This window comes from Antennarius striatus, chromosome 13 (assembly GCF_040054535.1).
Source record: "Antennarius striatus isolate MH-2024 chromosome 13, ASM4005453v1, whole genome shotgun sequence".
Taxonomy (NCBI): domain Eukaryota; kingdom Metazoa; phylum Chordata; class Actinopteri; order Lophiiformes; family Antennariidae; genus Antennarius; species Antennarius striatus.
In genome coordinates this window covers 21,657,501-21,677,759 of record NC_090788.1, presented here as the reverse complement: position 1 = coordinate 21,677,759, position 20,259 = coordinate 21,657,501, and the positions used below count along the sequence as shown (strand labels likewise).

At 49.2% G+C, this 20,259-nt stretch overlaps 4 protein-coding genes across 5 annotated transcripts in view; 1 reads left to right on the top strand and 3 right to left on the bottom strand.

Annotated features, from left to right (window-relative positions):
* Positions 1-1,015: 1,015 nt before the first annotated feature.
* Positions 1,016-5,248, bottom strand: ska2 (spindle and kinetochore associated complex subunit 2). Its single transcript, XM_068331348.1, has 5 exons — positions 5,183-5,248; positions 4,299-4,391; positions 3,669-3,845; positions 2,044-2,109; positions 1,016-1,256 (listed from the first exon to the last, which is right to left on the bottom strand). The coding sequence occupies exons 1-5, from the start codon at positions 5,213-5,215 to the stop codon at positions 1,221-1,223; spliced, it is 405 nt and encodes a 134-aa protein (XP_068187449.1). The 5' UTR covers positions 5,216-5,248; the 3' UTR covers positions 1,016-1,220.
* Positions 5,249-6,383: 1,135 nt separating this feature from the next.
* tiprl (TIP41, TOR signaling pathway regulator-like (S. cerevisiae)) lies at positions 6,384-12,625 on the bottom strand. The gene is made up of 8 exons (XM_068331347.1): positions 12,571-12,625; positions 10,666-10,793; positions 10,330-10,509; positions 9,143-9,242; positions 8,912-9,043; positions 7,952-8,047; positions 7,768-7,830; positions 6,384-6,720 (listed from the first exon to the last, which is right to left on the bottom strand). The coding sequence occupies exons 2-8, from the start codon at positions 10,788-10,790 to the stop codon at positions 6,595-6,597; spliced, it is 822 nt and encodes a 273-aa protein (XP_068187448.1). The 5' UTR covers positions 10,791-10,793; positions 12,571-12,625; the 3' UTR covers positions 6,384-6,594.
* Positions 12,626-13,495: 870 nt separating this feature from the next.
* Positions 13,496-18,783, bottom strand: riox2 (ribosomal oxygenase 2). 2 transcript variants are annotated; one of them, XM_068331041.1, is made up of 10 exons: positions 18,718-18,783; positions 17,561-17,998; positions 16,721-16,840; positions 16,270-16,398; positions 15,864-15,967; positions 15,369-15,471; positions 15,015-15,177; positions 14,382-14,470; positions 14,136-14,243; positions 13,496-14,004 (listed from the first exon to the last, which is right to left on the bottom strand). In XM_068331041.1, exons 2-10 carry the CDS (start codon positions 17,990-17,992, stop codon positions 13,837-13,839), a joined length of 1,416 nt encoding a protein of 471 aa, XP_068187142.1. In that variant the 5' UTR covers positions 17,993-17,998; positions 18,718-18,783; the 3' UTR covers positions 13,496-13,836. The 2 variants fall into 2 exon arrangements, with proteins under 2 accessions (XP_068187142.1, XP_068187143.1); XM_068331042.1 differs by having other exon boundaries at positions 18,583-18,723.
* A 1,335-nt stretch (positions 18,784-20,118) lies between these two features.
* sim2 (SIM bHLH transcription factor 2) overlaps positions 20,119-20,259 on the top strand; it is a 9,736-nt gene continuing 9,595 nt past the window's right edge. The window contains exon 1 of the mRNA XM_068330458.1: positions 20,119-20,259. This exon is cut by the window's right edge and continues 34 nt beyond it. Coding sequence (XP_068186559.1) covers positions 20,119-20,259 — 141 coding nt within the window.

Here is a 20,259-nt window from a genome sequence, read left to right as displayed (position 1 = left end):
GCGACTCACTTGTCGCAAACGGTCCGAAGCCCCGTGGGGGGCATCCGGACACCGGTAATCACCGCAGCACCGCCCCAAGAGGCGGACCGGGGGGAAAGAGGCGCTCCTCCACGGAGCACAGCCGCCATCACGAGCTGTGGGCCGCTAGCACAGCCGCTAGCACAGCCGCTAGCCGCTAGCGGACTTCTTCTTCTCTCCTGGCCTGAAGGGCTGGAGGAGCGGTGCTGCCCCCTGCAGGCCAGCGGCAGTATTACAACGCAACATGAAGCCAGATGTTTTCCTCAGCTTCTAGTCTTTGTGCTCAAATAGCCGGTGTGTTTGTCCTCTTCCTCAAAGGCCCCGCTGTCAGTGACCACCCCGTAGAACAGAAGTAAATCAAAGGTCATATATACCATTTTTTTCCCATAAATTTATATATATGACCTTCGATTTGTATATTTTTGCTAACTTTGGAATTCTTTTGCCTGCACAATACAGAATCTTTCATTGGATTACACACATCAGTTTTTTCCAGGAAAAACCTAATCAAAGTTATGATTTAGAAGTCTCAGAATCTTGAACGTCTGTGTATCAAACACTGAGGTTCTGAGAATCCATTTCCACTTAAACCAGGAGGACCTGATCCCTCACCGTGTCTGGAGAATGAACTTCCTTCAGAGACGGTTGGTCACCTCACCAACGTGAACCTTCAGCAGCATCCTGTGGACGGACGAAGACCTCCATCAGTCACTGGCTGGAGAACAAACCGCAGGAGAACGGTCTACGTTACAGAAGTATTTACTGTTAAATATCTGACCCCAGTGTGGCTCTGTGCGGGTCTTTGTGACCCGGTGTGACCATTGTTTGTCTTTGCAGAGAGCTGATCAGGTCATGTGATCAAACCCATCACCACTGGACAGCGTCTGGATCCTTTTGAGATGTCCAGAATGAAGATGTCTTCTGGTCCGTGGACACGCCTCCTCTGCTGTTTGATTGGCTGCAGGATCCTTTAGGAGGTTCTTCAATAACTTCAATGACAATTTATTCAAAACATCACTTTTATTTGTTCAGCACATCGTTCACATTAACGTCTGGAGGCACTTTCCACAGGGAGGGGGGCAAATAATAAACATTCAGACACGAGTTAGTGATCACACTGGACAGGTTGGGCTGTTCACACACGGAGCACCAGCAGCGTCTCACACACCCCCCCAAGTCCTCATGACCCGAAGGAAACACACTCACTGCACGGCTGCACCATCACCAGGAGGCCTCACCTGAGGAGGAACAACACACACACACACACACACAAACACACACACACACACACACACACACACACACACACACATCAGGGTCAACAAACACAACAACACACACACACACACACATCAGGGTCAACAAACACAACAACACACACACACACACACATCAGGGTCAACAAACACAACAACACACACACACACACACACACACACACACACACACATCAGGGTCAACAAACACAACAACACACACACACACACACATCAGGGTCAACAAACACAACAACACACACACACACACACACATCAGGGTCAACAAACACAACAACACACACACACACACACACACACACACACACACACACACACCAGGGTCAACAAACACAACAACACACACACACACACACACACACATCAGGGTCAACAAACACAACAACACACACGCACACACACATCAGGGTCAACAAACACAACACACACACACACATACACACACACATCAGGGTCAACAAACACAACAACACACACACACACACACACACATCAGGGTCAACAAACACACACACACACACACACATCAGGGTCAACAAACACAACAACACACACACACACACACACACACACACACACACACACACACCAGGGTCAATAAACACAACAACACACACACACACACACACATCAGGGTCAACAAACACAACACACACACACACACACACACACACACACACACACACACACACACACACACACACACACACACACACACACACACACACACACACACACACACACTCACCTCTAGTGTGAACATTAAACCCAGTAGTGCTGCTGCCTCGTGAACTGACCCCGTCTTTGGCTCCGCCTACAGCGAGTCAGGAAAACACACATCACCGACCCACAAACACAACCCACTGGTTCTGGACGATCATCAGTGTTCTGTTACTGGAGAGATACAGTGGGAGCACTGGGAGCACTGGGAACACTGGGAGCACTGGGAACACTGGGAACACTGGGAGCACTGGGAACACTGGGAACACTGGGAACACTGGGAACACTGGGAGCACTGGGAACAGTGGGATCAGTGTCTCTACTGTACTGATGTTGGTTTGAACCCATGTTAAATCCCCGCTGGCCAATCAATACCCAGAGATCATCAATAAGAAACATTAAAGAGGAAAAACATTTAAACTTCTGGTTCTTTAAACTGGTTTGTGAACTGATCCTCCCAGTCAGGAATGGTAAGGGTTAAACAGTCCTGTCCTGGTCCCACTGGACTTCACTCAGTTTGACATCAGGTCTGTCCTTTTCATCTTTACACCTCTTCAACAAAACATTGTTAAATTTACGCCCCAGAGTTTAGATATTTATGTGTTTGGATTAAAGTAAGACGGACTTTAAGTTTGCACAAACCAGACGTCCTTCCACAGCAACAAATAGTGCCTGTCTCACTAGTGTTTCACACTAGTGTTGTGATGGAGGTTAGTGATGTCTGAAGTAGTTCCATTAAAGCCAGACGTGAGTAATGTTCACCAGTAGTGTTCACCAGGATGTTCACCAGTAGTGTTCACCAGTGATGTTCACCAGTAGTGTTCACCAGTAGTGTTCACCAGTAGTGTTCACCAGTAGTGTTCACCAGTGATGTTCACCAGTAGTGTTCACCAGTGATGTTCACCAGTAGTGTTCACCAGTGATGTTCACCAGTGATGTTCACCAGTAGTGTTCACCAGTAGTGTTCACCAGTAGTGTTCACCAGTGATGTTCACCAGTGATGTTCACCAGTGATGTTCACCAGTGATGTTCACCAGTGATGTTCACCAGTAATGTTCACCAGTGATGTTCACCAGTGATGTTCACCAGTAATGTTCACCAGTAATGTTCACCAGTAGTGTTCACCAGGATGTTCACCAGTAGTGTTCACCAGTAATGTTCACCAGTAGTGTTCACCAGTGATGTTCACCAGTAGTGTTCACCAGTAGTGTTCACCAGTGATGTTCACCAGTAGTGTTCACCAGTGATGTTCACCAGTGATGTTCACCAGTGATGTTCACCAGTGATGTTCACCAGTAGTGTTCACCAGTAGTGTTCACCAGTAGTGTTCACCAGTGATGTTCACCAGTGATGTTCACCAGTGATGTTCACCAGTGATGTTCACCAGTGATGTTCACCAGTGATGTTCACCAGTAATGTTCACCAGTAATGTTCACCAGTGATGTTCACCAATGATTTTCACCAGTAATGTTCACCAGTAATGTTCACCAGTGATGTTCACCAGTGATGTTCACCAGTAATGTTTACCAATGATGTTCACCAGTAGTGTTCACCAGTAATGTTCACCACTATTGTTCACCAGTAATTAGAGTAACGTCTGCTCTGTGACACTAGATCACCAGTCTGATCGTGAGGCGTTCACACTGAGGGTACCTGAGCACCAGTAGACTGATGGAGGTGTTGGATCTGCTCCAGCACGTGGTCCACCGTGTTCCTGATGGAGTCCATGATGTCCTGCTGCTCCGCCCCCATCTCCCTCACCTGAGCACACAGCCAGGTGTGTTTGGCCCTGACGGCCCTCAGCGTCTCCAGCATGGCTGCAGGGTTCTCCTGTGGGCACAGCGTCAGGCGTGAGCTCCCATCAGCCTCACTAGTGGAGTTAACGCCCAAACACGTCTGAGCAGGCTGGTGGACACCACACACGTACTGGTGAACAAGTCTTCATCACGGGGTCCACTTTCTCTCATAATTCTTCTAAATGTGTTGGATGACCTCCACACACTGCTCTCCCCCCGGCTTTAACCCTCACACCTGTTCTCCCACTAGCCTGTCACCGGCCATAAGCAAAAGGTTTTCCTGCTATCTACCCCTGACTCATTCAGGGGTAGATAGGGGTAGATTCATCTTCTAGTGCTGTTGTCTAGTGCAGAACACTGAAGAATGATTTTACATCACATCGCTCCCAAAACATGTATCCTAACCCTCATCTATCCATCAGACCAGATGATCGAAGCACCTCCACCTGCAGACAGGACAGGAGCCACACCTGAGGTGTTCAGGTACCTCAGCAGGACGTCCGTTCGGCTCCGCCTTGGTGATCAAGTCCAGCTTCACACGCTTCTCCATGACCTCCAGGTCAGCCTCTGACTTCAGGAACTGAGGACAGACAGACGGTCAGACAGACAGACAGACAGACAGACAGACGGTCAGACAGACAGACAGACAGACGGTCAGTCAGACAGACAGACAGTCAGACAGACAGACAGTCAGACAGACAGACGGTCAGTCAGACAGACAGACAGACAGACGGACGGTCAGTCAGACAGTCAGACAGACGGTCAGTCAGACAGACGGTCAGTCAGACAGACAGACAGTCAGTCAGACAGACGGTCAGTCAGACAGACAGACCGTCCGTCTGTCTGTCTGACCGTCAGTCAGTCAGTCAGACAGACAGACGGTCAGACAGACAGACGGTCAGACAGACAGACGGTCAGACAGACAGACGGTCAGACAGACAGACAGACAGACAGACGGTCAGACAGACAGACAGACAGACAGACAGACAGACAGTCAGACAGACAGACAGTCAGACAGACAGACAGACAGACAGTCAGTCAGACAGACGGTCAGTCAGACAGACAGACCGTCCGTCTGTCTGTCTGACCGTCAGTCAGTCAGTCAGTCAGACAGACAGACAGACAGACAGACAGACAGACAGACAGACAGACAGACAGACAGACAGACAGACAGACAGGGGCTCTGCCCCCCCCCCCCCCCCCCCCCCCACATCAAGGAGGTCCTGGTCCTCCGCTCTGTGTGGAGTTCCCTTGTTCTCCGGTTCTGGGGGGTTCTCTGCGGGTTCTCCGGCTTCCTCCCCCCTCCAGAAACATGTTCATGTCCCGGTGTGTCGCGGGTATTCCCCGGTGTGTCGCGGGTTCTCTACTCACCATCGCCTCCAGCTTCTCGACCGTCGCCTCCATGTTGAACTGTCTCGCGCCCGGTTCGTCCACCGTGATTGGCCGGCCGTCAGGAAGCGCGGCAGCTCATTGGACAGCCTGCGGGAGAGGGCCGGACGGCTTCGTGACGTTTAAAAAAAAACTTTATTAACAATTTAAACAGACAGGAACACGACGGGGGGCGTTCATTATGGTCCATTCTGGTCCATTCTGGTCCATTCTGGTCCATTCTGGTCCATTATGGTCCATTATGGTCCATTCTGGTCCATTATGGTCCCACCTGTTGAGGATTACAGAGAGGAGGGGTGGAAAGAACTTGATCCACCGACAGGACAGTTCTGTGGTTTGGTCCACGGTTTACTGAACTCTTTATTTGGTCCACGGTTTACTGAACTGTTTATTAATTTTTTTAATTTAATTTAATGGTTTGATCCCCGAAGGGAAATTAAGAACACACACTCTAGCTACTGATTCAAACGCATGCATACATATATTAGTGAGTACAGGCCCCTGTATCACACACACACACACACACACACACACACACACACACACACACACACACACACACACACACAGGGGGGGCTGTAGGCATGCAGGGGAGGTAGAGTGGCAGGCAGCTCCTTCTTGGTAAAGGGGACGGCACCTTGCTCAAGGGTGCCTCGGCAGTGCTCCAGAGGTGAGCTGACACCTCCCACTGTCACCTCCCACTGTCACCTCCCACTGTCAGCGGGAATCGAACCGCCGATCTTAAATCATAGGACGACCCGTTCTACCGCCCGCTTTACCACTGAGCCACTGCCACCCCTTTTTAAACACTGTTTATTTGTTACTGTTTATTTGTTACACTGTTTGTTACACTCTGTTTATTTGTTACACTCTGTTTATTTGTTACACTCTGTTTATTTGTTACTGTTTATTTGTTACAAACTGTTTATTTATTACTGTTTATTTGTTACAAACTGTTTATTGGTTAGAGCGCCCCAGATGACTGTATACTTACACTAATTCTCACAGCTGACAGTGTGTTGTCAGGTTGCTGAGTTTAGGGTCAGGGGCCAGAATTTAAATTTAGACTGACAGTTGGATTTGTTTGAATAATTGTTGGTAGTAAACTGGTTTTCATAGATATTGTCAAATAAAAACAAGACTCCAGTAAAAAGAGGGAAACATTCATTACTACATATACACATAAAGTTTATTTGAGCACATGAGAAACATCCACAAAGTGTTTGCCGTGTGAATGGACAAAGTGATTCCACCTTCCACATGTCGCTGGAGAAAAGCCAGCAGACACATTTACAGATATTAATGAGTTTAAAAGCAGGAAATTCAATGCAGGTTTTTACAAAAGGGTTATTTGGTTCAGGACTGCCACATGGGTTGTGTTCACACACAGGTAACTACAGCACGTCATTGGCTGTCGGACACGGCGTCACAGGAAGCTCCAGCCGCTCACACTCGGTCAGCTTCAGGCGGAGGTGCTGGGCGATCTCGTTGGGGTCGGTGTAGAGCGCAGCAGGAACGTTCTGAGAGCAGCAACACCAGAAACACCGTCACCACACTGGGTTTTTATCTCTTAACGCCATAAAAGGGGATCAACTTTTTATCACATCAATGCTCATTTTAGTCTTGCAGCAAAATGTTTTTATATATTTTATTGCGTGATGTGACCATCACCGGTCCCCTCTGGGGGCTAAGTTGACGATCTTTATTTTTCCTGGTCTGCTGATACAGAAACCTCCCCGTGGTGCATCCTGGGAAACGCTGACTGGTACAATCTGATAACAGATGACCTCCGACAGGAGGCCAACACCTGTACACCTAGTAGCCTACTGCATGACAACACCAAAGATGCTGCAGAGACAACTGCACCCCCCCCGGGGGCCTGTGCTACCAATCACCTCCATCAACAGTGGTGAAACACTGTCACTAGTGTGTCATAGTGTTAATCCAGGAAACCCCCATCGGCCCTGACCAACACAGACCCCCCCCCCCCCGGAATGAAGCTGGTGGTGGAGATCCGTCACAGACAGTACGGAGTCAGCAGACCACACCTCACGATCCCACAGGTCTGCACCCACCCCACCGAGGGGCAAATGGAAACCTTCATAGGTGCCCTCCCAAATGTCTCTGCCCCATCAGTGTATAAACTCCCATTCGCCCCCACCCAAGTGATGCAGGAGGGAATCCCACACCAGCATCAGGGACTCAATGCTTAGAGCACAAAGAACACAACATGGGAGGTGTCAGTTCACCTCCTGAGCACTGCCCAGGCGCCCCTGAAGTGGCTCATTTGGGGGCACCACAAAGGAGCTGCCCCCCGCTCTCCCTCCCCCCACTACATGCCTACAGGCCCCTTGTGTGTGTGTGTGTGTGTGTGTGTGTGTGTGTGTGTGTGTGTATGCTTTGCAAAATGTAAATTGAAACATCAACTCACTAAGTGACTGAAAACAGCTCGTAGGACTATCCTCACTAGCTACCCTTCTGGGCCAAAGTGGACGTGTTTGGTTGTGTTTTCTTGTGAAACCCCCTCACTGGAGCTGTGTTGGACTCCCTGCAGGTGTCACACTCACCTGTAGTTCTGCTACTTTGCTTTCCCTCATGCTGAACTCTCGCAGCATGTAATCGTTTCCAGCCTGGGGTCAGAGAGAAAACCGGTGGCTCAGCAGAGGCATTAAAGAGGGAATAACACGGATGTAATGTCACCGTGTCAGAGACGTGTTCTCTGTGCTCACTGACACGAACACACCGACTCACCTCGTGATGCAGTCGAGTGTCGTTTATCCGAATCATCACTCCGTCCACCCGCAGGAAGAACCGCATCAGTAAGAAGAAACTGGTGGGCATCACCCTCTGCAGCGCCACAGAAACACAGAAGACGGCTGTCAAAATGTACAGATATACAGATATAGACATAAAGATATATACAGGTACAGATATAGATATACAGATATAGACATAAAGATATATACAGGTACAGATATAGATATACAGATATAGACATAAAGATATATACAGGTACAGATATAGATATACAGATATAGACATAAAGATATATACAGGTACAGATATAGATATACAGATATAGACATAAAGATATATACAGGTACAGATATAGATATACAGATATAGACATAAAGATATATACAGGTACAGATATAGATATACAGATATAGACATAAAGATATATACAGGTACAGATATAGATATACAGATATAGACATAAAGATATATACAGGTACAGATATAGATATACAGATATAGACATAAAGATATATACAGGTACAGATATAGATATACATATATACTGTGTGTGTGTGTGTGTGTATATATATATATACATATACATATATATATATATACTGTGTATATATATATATATAGATATTTAGATACACAGATACACAGATATAGATAGATAGATAGATAGATAGATAGATAGATAGATAGATAGATAGATAGATAGATAGATAGATAGATAGATAGATAGATAGATAGATATAGATATATATAGATAAAGATATATAGATATAAAGATATATAGATATAGATATAGATATATAGATACAGAATGACAAAAATAATGAAAAGCACGTTCTGGAAGTAGCTTGGGATCAAACTCTGGTCAGTGTCTTCTCTGGTGTGGAGGTCCAGCAGCTTCTCTCCTGGGTTAATCCTGTTAAAGAGCGTCACCTTTGACCTTTATCATAAACTCACGATTTTCACGCTGATCATGGAGACTCCGTGGTCGTGCAGCTCATCCTCAAACAGCAGCACCTCGTCAAAGAACATGATCTGCTCACGAGCCTTCAGCTTCTCCAGGTCGATGCGTTCTGTCGTCTTCATCACCTTCAGAACGACAGGATGAAGTCAGACCCAGCAGCGGTAGAGGTGAACGCATCACACAGTGCCTCCACCTGGCCCCGCCCACACCTGGTGGTGACCCACCTGCATCTGCACTCCGTCCCCGATCAGCGTCCCTCTGTAGTCTGTGGTGTACGTCCAGTCGTAGGGTCTCACCACCTCCTTGGAGTGTTCAGAGTCGGCTCTGGAGGGACAGCAGAGACGGGGTAACACCACAGAGACGGGGTAACACCACAGAGACGGGGGTAACACCACAGAGACGGGGGTAACACCACAGAGACGGGGTAACACCACAGAGACGGGGTAACACCACAGAGACGGGGGTAACACCACAGAGACGGGGTAACACCACAGAGACGGGGTAACACCACAGAGACGGGGTAACACCACAGAGACGGGGGTAACACCACAGAGACGGGGGTAACACCAAGGAGACGGGGTAACACCACAGAGACGGGGGTAACACCACAGAGACGGGGGTAACACCACAGAGACGGGGTAACACCACAGAGACGGGGTAACACCACAGAGACGGGGTAACACCACAGAGACGGGGGTAACACCACAGAGACGGGGGTAACACCACAGAGACGGGGTAACACCACAGAGACGGGGTAACACCACAGAGACGGGGTAACACCACAGAGACGGGGTAACACCACAGAGACGGGGTAACACCAAGGAGACGGGGGTAACACCACAGAGACGGGGTAACACCACAGAGACGGGGTAACACCACAGAGACGGGGTAACACCACAGAGACGGGGTAACACCACAGAGACGGGGGTAACACCACAGAGACGGGGTAACACCACAGAGACGGGGTAACACCACAGAGACGGGGTAACACCACAGAGACGGGGTAACACCACAGAGACGGGGTAACACCACAGAGACGGGGTAACACCAAGGAGACGGGGGTAACACCACAGAGACGGGGTAACACCACAGAGACGGGGTAACACCACAGAGACGGGGTAACACCACAGAGACGGGGGTAACACCACAGAGACGGGGTAACACCACAGAGACGGGGTAACACCACAGAGACGGGGTAACACCACAGAGACGGGGTAACACCACAGAGACGGGGTAACACCACAGAGACGGGGTAACACCACAGAGACGGGGTAACACCACAGAGACGGGGTAACACCACAGAGACGGGGTAACACCACAGAGACGGGATAACACCGTGCCCACATGCCCTCGTCTGGAGCAGTGGGGGGCATTGGTGGCCCAGCGTGCTGACACCTGCTGCTCCTCTCACCTGCTCTCCAGCCACTCCTGGGCACACGCCACCTTCACAGCGTCCTCCATGTTGTTGACCCTCCTCAGGGCGTCGGTGGCGTTGAACTCGATGCCGTAGCCGGAGGCGTGCTGGATACGCAGCACGTTCTCTCCAAACAACATCTCTGGAAGGGACGGCATGTTCATCTCCTCCGCCAACCTGGAACCAGAAGGTCACCAAGATAATGGGGGGGCTCTTCATGACCCCTCTGGGCTCACAGCATGCAGGACGCTGCAGAGGGGATGTTTGTGTGTTTGTGTCAATGTTTGCACGAGGACAGCTCCACACGTCAGACCTGTCAGAGCACCGTCTCACCGTTCGATGTCTTTGGACTTCATGATGTGGTTCTTCATGATGGTCATCTTCCAGGGGCCGAAGGTGAAGTCCTGCTTGCTGCTCTTGAACCCGTGTGACATCATGGTGGAGGTGGAGGGGAACATCAGCTGAGGAGGCACCAGGACACAATCACACACACTGAGTAGAATCCTGACATTCTGATGAGTGGAACTGCAAATGACAGAAGGTTTTGACCATGACCCCCCCAGAATGAACTGACTGAACACGTTCAACCTCCAGGTTCACATGTGATGACATCACACAGAAGTTATTCACTCGTCTTTCTGACGGTTTGCTGAGGTTTTACATCAGCAGTAATGTTCTCCCTCCAAAACCAGCTTCAGCCACCTGGGGGGGCGGGGGGGGCAGGGAGACAACACGGACCTCAGAGGCCCCCGACCTGCAGCTGGTGCCCCGGGCTGAGGCAGGAGGAGCGACCCCCGTCCATCAACTCACAAATGCAACACACACAGGCTCCACCCACTGTCCAGCACCCTGACCCCCCAGGAACGGCTGTCACAACCTGAGTCAGGACTGAACCAGGAGCATCACCATCATCACCATCATCATCCTCACCATCATCATCATCACCATCATCATCATCACCATCATCACCATCATCATCATCATCACCATCATCATCATCACCATCATCACCATCATCACCATCATCATCCTCACCATCATCACCATCATCATCATCACCATCATTACCATCATCATCACCATCATCACCATCATCATCCTCACCATCATCATCATCATCACCATCATCACCATCACCATCATCACCATCATCATCATCATCATCATCCTCACCATCATCACCATCATCATCCATCATCATCATCATCCTCACCATCATCACCATCATCATCCTCACCATCATCACCATCATCATCCTCACCATCATCACCATCATCATCCTCACCATCATCATCCTCACCATCATCACCATCATCATCACCATCATCACCATCATCATCACCATCATCACCATCATCATCATCATCATCACCATCATCATCATCATCATCATCACCATCATCATCATCACCATCATCATCATCCTCACCATCATCATCCTCACCATCATCATCATCATCACCATCATCATCCTCACCATCATCACCATCATCACCATCATCATCCTCACCATCATCACCATCATCATCCTCACCATCATCACCATCATCATCCTCACCATCATCACCATCATCATCACCATCATCATCATCATCATCATCACCACCATCATCACCATCATCATCATCACCACCATCATCACCATCATCATCATCATCATCATCATCATCATCATCATCATCACCATCATCATCATCATCATCACTGGAGGTGTTAGACATCAGGAATCGTTCTAGAGGAACAGAGACTCTGAGGGGGGGGGGCAGGATGGAGAACAAGAGGAACCAGAGGAGCCCAGACTCCTGGGGGGGCCATGGAGAGAACAGAACGAGACCAGCTGAGGCTTCTTCACACACACACACACACACACACACACACACACACACACACACACACACACACACACACACACACACACACACACACACACACACACACCACCAGTCAGGAAACGAAACAAAGGTTTGTGAGACAAACAAGAGCTTCACTCCTCAGACTGACCCCCCAGAGACACCCGGACCCCCCGGGACCCCGGTCTGGACACACACACACACACACACCACACACACACACACACACACACACACACACACACACCACACACACACACACACACACACACACACACACACACACACACCACACACACACACACACACACACACACACACACACACACACACACACACACACACACACACACACACACACACACACACACACACACACAGGCTCTACCTGGGACGATCACCTGCTCCCCGTCATGGACGCTCCAGAGTTCGTCGCCACAAACCGTCCGGTGGAGTTCACTAAGCCGAGACATTGGTTCCGCTTCCGGCACGTCCTTCTGCCTCATGGCGCCCCCTGCTGGTGGCCGGTTATTTATCTAGTACTGTGTTATCCTTGAATTATTATCTCGATGATATTATAGAGCAAACACTCAAGTCAAGATGTTTAAAGATGTTTCAAACAGACACAGTCCACAGCTTTACAACCTCCACCTACATGAAGACCCCACCCAGCAGAGAAAAGATTCCTTCAAGAGAAAGAAGAGCAGTGAGCTGCCAAGTGGAGGGGGTCACTTCTAAAGCCCCTTCAGGACACATTCACACGGACAGCAATGATGAGACAAAGTGAAAGGTCTCAAATTCCGTTTTTATGGTTTGGTTGTAGCATTAAAAACCTTTGTAACGGGTGTACTATGTAGTATATCATATATACTACACATAAATACTGTGCACTGCAGAGAAAAATGTTTCCAGTCTTCACACTGAATGTATGTCAAGAGATTTTCTCCTATGATCAGTGCAGAATGATGGTGAAATCAGTGGTTCAGATCCACCTGAGACCCGGATCTGTTCTGGATGGCGTTTACGTCTCCTGACCCACGCTGGTTTCCTCCAGTCCCTCCTCTCACCTCAAACACAGGTGAGCTGAGAGTGTCTCACATACAAAGCCTATTAAATTAGATGTGCTCTATTAAAAGAAGACTGAACATCCCATAGTATCCGAACATTGTTAAAAGATAAAGCAAAAAGCAAACAGGTCACCAACATACATGATTCATTTAAACATGTACTATAACTGTTTTTAAGGCTGAGGACCTGAGGAAAACCAGTGGTTCACCTCAGGTCATAAAGGAAAAGAAATAGAACACACAAGATATCATGTGAAATTTATTATGACATAAAAGTTTCATTTTAAATACGGCTTTAGACAATTAAAGTTGATGGGGTCGTTATTCACCCTGAGCGTGTTTAACGGTGATCGCTTCCTGTTTCACAGCAGCTAAGAGGACGTCTTCACTCAGACACAAAACATCTGGAGGAAGAACCCGAAACACGTCACACATGTTCTCCCTGTGTCACACAGAAACAATCACTTCCTGTTAAATCAGGACTCTTTTTACAGCTGAGAGCAGACAGACAGGGGGGGGGCATCAGGACACATTTATTAAGGGGTAAAACCAGGTAAAAACAGTGTGAAGTTAAAACGTGACGTCCCTCAGGCGCTGTCTTCCTCCAGAACCACCAGCAGGCTCTCACTCCACAGGGACACCACCAGACACAGACGCTCCTCCGGGCTGGGGAGCTGCAGCCGGGCCACCGGCAGACGGTCCGCCTGCTGGAGTGTCTGCAGGGCCTGGAGGTGGGACAGGGGGAACCGCAGGCCCTGAACAGGAGCATCAGGGGTCAGATGAGACCAGGACCACAGGACCCAAGTCACCAGTACATGCAGTGGTTCCTGCTGGAGTCCATGAAGGAAGATCTTCAGTCAGATCATCAGGATGAAGATCAGCTCACCCCAAAGGCCTCCTGCTCCTCCTCTTCCTCACCCCCCCCCATCATGTGGGTCTCCCTCCGGTTTGTCAGAGAATGGAGGACGATGACGGCCGGATCGCTGGCCTCCTCCTGAACACACACACACACACACACACACACACACACACACACACACACACACACACACACACACACACACACACACACACACACACACATGAGCTGAAACAGGACTGAAACACTGGAGGCAGGAGGTGAAACACTCACTGGTGTCTGCTGGCCGGGCTCCACCGTCACCAGCACGTGTTCCTTAAACCTCAAACACACCACATCCTCCAGGGTGGGGGTCCTCCCAGCTGTAACACACACACACACACACACACACACACACACACACACACACACACACACACACACACACACACACACACACACACACAGTCAAACATCTGGACTGACTGCCTGGTCAGTCAGTCATCCTCAGATCACCACCTCTGTATCCGCCCCAGCGGGTCACGGGGGGCCGGAGCCTATCTCGACGACATAGGGCGCGAGGGGGACACTCTGGGCACGATGCCAGTGCACCGCGGAGCCACACACAAAGACACACAACCATGCACACACTCCTACAGGCAATTTGGAACGGCCAATCAACCTGAAGCGCATGTTTCTGGAGGGGGGAGGAAGCCGGAGAACCCGGAGAGAACCCCCCCAGACACGGGGAGAGCATGAGAACTCAGGTGCCGCCCCACTGCCTGGTAGTATGCACCGAAAATAAAAGTAACCACCATCAACGTGAACGCTTGGTGCACACACACACACACACACACACACACACACACACACACACACACACACACACACACACACACACACACACACACACACACACACACACACCAGGGGTCAGCAGCTGGCTGCTGTATGGGGGCAGTCTGTTCAGCAGGAAGTCCCTCCTCATGAGGGGGGAGCGCACCTCCAGCGCCCCCGACTCCACCCCCTCAGCCAGACACCTGAGGCTGGAGGCCAGGTGGGCTCTGACGTGGGGGCAGTCACTGGTGCCCTACACACACACACACACACACACACACACACACACACACACACACACACACACACACACACACACACACACACACACACACACACACACACACACACACATTAAAATATATATGAAACAATAAAATAATAAAGTGACCTTCCAGACTGGAGTCATTCTGTGGTGTGTCAGACGGTAAACTGGGTTTTTACCAGTAAGAACCTGGGGGGCAGACCCTCCCTCAGGCTGACTTCACACCTGCTGCCATCCAATAGGAGGGAGGGAAAGGCGTCCAGCAGCAGGTCGCCCCGAGCCCTGAGGACACAACACAGACCAGCGTCACAGAACGAGTGTTTACAGCCACACGTGTCCTGAGCCGTCAGTCGTGAACCTCGTTCACCAACAGGTGTTCACCAGAGGGCTGCACACTGGTGTGTGTGGTCATGTAGCTGCTGCATAGCATTACACACGCTACATGCAGTATTAACCGTGTTCATCACGTGTTACATGTGTAACAATCTGTGTACTCATCAGTCATGTGACTGTATCACCATTATAGTACATTTAAGGTGGACTTTATACTTCAATATTCAAATGTTAATATTAGTATTCACTATGTTCCCAGTGGTGCTGATGGGTGGTGTTATTTACTGGTGCTCAGTGCTGTAAACCACCGTGTGTGTGTGGGGGGGGGGGACACGTCCTACATTCTCTGGTAGGTGCTCAGCGTCAGGTGGGTGGAGCGCTCCACACCCACAGGGGTACCGGCTTGATGGATGGTCCCTCTGGGGAAATAGAGCAGATCTCCAGCCTGTGGGGGGGTGATGAAGATGAAGATGATGACCTACGTGGTGTAACACGTATCTATACGTGTGTGTGTGAAATGTTTCGTGTCACAGGGAGCAGCATCACCTGAAGTTTTGAAGACATGAGACGTATTAATAATGCAGCAGGAGGGATCTGAACAGTCTACTGATCATGAAGAAAACAGATCAATAACTTTAAATTCAGATGTGATCCATTCAGATTCCTCCCCCCCACGCATTTCATCAAGGATGATTCCAGTCCCACCCCCCAACCCCCCACACACAGTGCATATCTACAGTACTATACCTGCAGTATGATGTCATGAGTCGGGCATCCGATCCTGTCCTCTGACTCTGCGCTGTACTCTGTTGCCAAGGGAACGGTAGGACTATAGAGACGCCAGCGTTTCTGCCCCTCAAGCTGCAGAATGAACACCTGGACAAAGAGGAGGAGCATCAGGAGTGAAGGTAGAAGGTAGAAGGTGAGGGATCAGGTCCAGACGTGTTGTAAAGGTCATGTGACCTGTCTGTAGGTAGTACGAGCAGATGGATAACCAGGAGGTCTTTTCTGGAAAACAACAGTGATTTCACTTGAAGTCTAAGGTATTACAAATGTGAGTGAACTAAATGTTTCTAATTTTTTCCAGCAGTGGTTGGATTCCATGTTGGCCTGTCATCGGTGAGTCCTTCAAACATGCTGTGAACACTCCCACTGAGGTAATCAGTGAATAAATGCAGTGATGGGTCCAGTGTGGTACCTCAACGTCATCATAGTGAACAGGAAGACCCTGCGACCCCTGTGGTGTGATGTAGACGTTGGAACCCACCAAGGCTCCGAAGAAACACTCCAGCTTCTCCTGGATTCTCCATAACTCATCCTGACCACGAACGAGACACAAACCACACAAGTTTGGACAAAAAATCACTTCAGATTAAAAACTTACACATCCAATTCAACATATCCCACGTCACAACGCTGGTGTGTGGACAGGGATTACAGATTATCCCCTCGTCCCATCATCTTGTGGTTGGGGAGCAAAAACCTGATTTGTTCAAAAGAACAAACTTTGCTGAATCTATTTAGAAACTTGAAACTTTTGACCAATCAAATAAAACGAGTGACAATAACAACCTTCGTTTACAGAGATCGTAAAAAATCAGTCTCAAAATTTGGTTTACCTTCTGACTTATATATTTAACAATGCTGCTGATAGAATACTAATGACAAGTTTTATTATACTTATTAAATAATAAAGGCTTTGAAAATCCTGTTATTCTATAAACACAGAATAATCGACTATTTGTGGAGGGGTCGTTTATTGACGGACCTCCACGTCAAAGTATTGAACAAATGAATGGGGGTGGATGAAAACAACGGCTTCTATGTCCCATGAACCCTCAGTTTAAACATGGCTGTGGATATCGGAGCTGATATAATATTCAGACGATGTCAAACGCTTCAGTGAGACAGTTGTTTTCAGTATTTCATGGGCTATGTGCGTTGACCTTGTGAATGGCATTCAGTTATTTCATAATTCATTTTGTATTACTTAAAATCGACTAGACTGAATTGTCTGACGTAGAAACACCAGCCTCACCTTGAACCTCTGCGGCTGGTGGAACTGAATGGTGGCCTTATCCTGGACTAGGTTCTTCCTGAGAACACTGTCCTTGACCTGCCCCTGCTTGTTGAGAACCTTTTTCTTGCCACGGATGCAGCGAACGACGTTGATGTCCCTGTAATACTGAAGACCTTGGGAACAAAGGCTCTGTAGGTCAGAGAGCTGGAACAGAGAGTGGTAGTAGGCAGCAGTGGGCGGGTCACACCTCTGCAGGTGGAGGGGCTTCTTCTCCCAGTAGTCCCTGAAGAACTGATCTTTGTCCATAGGCTGGATGAGGCTGCTGAACAGGGACGCTGGGCTGTGGAAGCTCAGAGGTGATGGAGGGTCCACCCTGCCCTGTTTAGGGGGGCGCTGCTCATCAGTCCCCTTGCCTCCATCTTCGGTCTTTGCTTTTCTTTTCTTTCGCATTTTAGTCTGAGGACAAATTCAACAAAATTGTCTGTTGAAAACTAAAATCAGGCTGGAGGTATCTTTAAATAAAGACATCAGTTCACTTTGTGTGAAAATGACTCAAATCCTGAAGCAGACCCAGAGCCTGAGGCAGGGCAACCTGGACTGGTCCTGACCGGGTCAGTCCAACAGCTCTAACCAACGCACCGTACCAAACACCATACCCAACACCGTACCAAACACCATACTCAACACCGTACCCAACACTGTACCCAACACCTTACCAAACACCATACCCAACACCTTACCAAACACCATACCCAACACCGTACCAAACACCATACCCAACACCGTAACAAACACCATACCCAACACCTTACCAAACACCATACCCAACACCGTACCCAACACTGTACCCAACACCTTACCAAACACCATACCCAGCACCGTACCAAACACTGTACCCAACACCTTACCTAACACCATACCCAACACCGTAACAAACACCATACCCAACACCGTACCCAACACTGTACCCAACACCTTACCAAACACCATACCCAACACCGTACCAAACACCATACCCAACACCGTACCCAACACCATACCCAGTAGACACGGGGGCAGTAGACACAGGGGCAGTAGACACAGGGGCAGTAGACACGGGGGCAGACTGTCCCGGCCAGCGGACTACCGGATCCGGTAACGTTTCAGATGTCGTTCAAGCTGAAACAGAAACTCACTCTTTCTGCTCCTCCTGCTTCTCGGTCCACAGCCCCGCTGCCCCACGGGAGGAGACGTGTGTTACCCTAATCATGTCCGACTAGAAACCACATCCGGTGGGTGAACGTCAGGGGAGCAACAGCCCCCCCTGGTGGACTCCTCCATACAACATCTAGGACGACCTGAACAACGTTCACGTTTCATTGGTGGCCTCAGGTCACACTAGTGTTGGTGTCACACGTTCAGGTAACCTACAACTACAATACCACCAGGACACATCAGCTGTTCTCCTCTGGGGGTCTGGTTCCGTCCGGTGGACACCCCAACCGACAGCAGGCTGCTGAAACATTCAAGCTTATTAATGCAGTTCTGTGTTTCTGTCAGACCACAAACAGCCTGCTGGCTCCTTCAGGATGGTCTAAAGTCGTGGTCGTGGTCGACACATCAACGTCTTGTTTTCCCGCTCGATTTTTAGTTGAGTCGTGGAGAGAAAACTAAATGAGGTTCTTTTGTCTCTCCTTCCTTTTGTCATCAGAGTTCATAAATGTGGAGAAAAACAGATTTTGAAGCTTTGAAGGACTTAGTTTTATAAGTCTTTAACAAATGATTGTCTTTTCTTCAGACTCAGTTCAGACACATTCTACATGTATATCACTTTCAAATAATCGTTTTCCAAATTCGCTAAATTGTTTACATTTTTAAAAATCTAAGTAGGAAACAGTTTTACACCACATGAACCCCAAATCTTCTTCTTCTCCTTTCGGCTTCTTCCCTTCAGGGGTCACACCGAATCTGTCGCCCCTAACCCAGTGTCCTGCACCCCAAATACAGCAAGACAAAATTAAAGGTCAGATTTTCCGTTAAATTGAAATTGTAGTTAATGTCCCTTAAAAAAACACATTGACAATATATTTAGATCATTTCAGACCCACCCCCATTCACACGGTTCAGGTCATTTGTTTAATAATTGTTTAATTTAATGGTTAAATTAAATGAATTGTTTTCTCGTTCTACAAAAAATCCTGTTGCAGCTGTAAAGAAATAAAATGATGGAATAAAAGAATGATCGATTCTTTAAATGGGTCATGTGGTGTCTCACCCCAATGGGTGTGTGTGGGGGGGGTGAAGGGGGAGAGGGGGGGTCCAACTGCTGCATCGTGATGACAGTTTTCCTGCCGTCCTGTCGTCACCCCCGTCATTCCCGTTCGGTTCCTCTCCTGTCCCGGAGCCGGACGCGCCTCCCGGATCGAGGAGGACCGACGGGACGCCCCCGCCGGCATCACCGCCCGGACCGACCCGCAGAGCCCTGCTCCTCCTGATCCGGACCGGGGGGAGTCGTGTCCACCTCTCGCCCACCCCCTCCTGCGGGCGGAGGCGCGGCCGGACTGACTTTTACTCCCCAGGACGGTGGACCCGTGGAGATGAAGGAGAAATGCAGGAACGCAGCGAAGACGCGCCGGGAGAAGGAGAACGGGGAGTTCTACGAGCTGGCCAAGCTGCTGCCGCTGCCGGCCGCCATCACCACCCAGCTGGACAAGGCGTCCATCATCCGGCTGACCAGC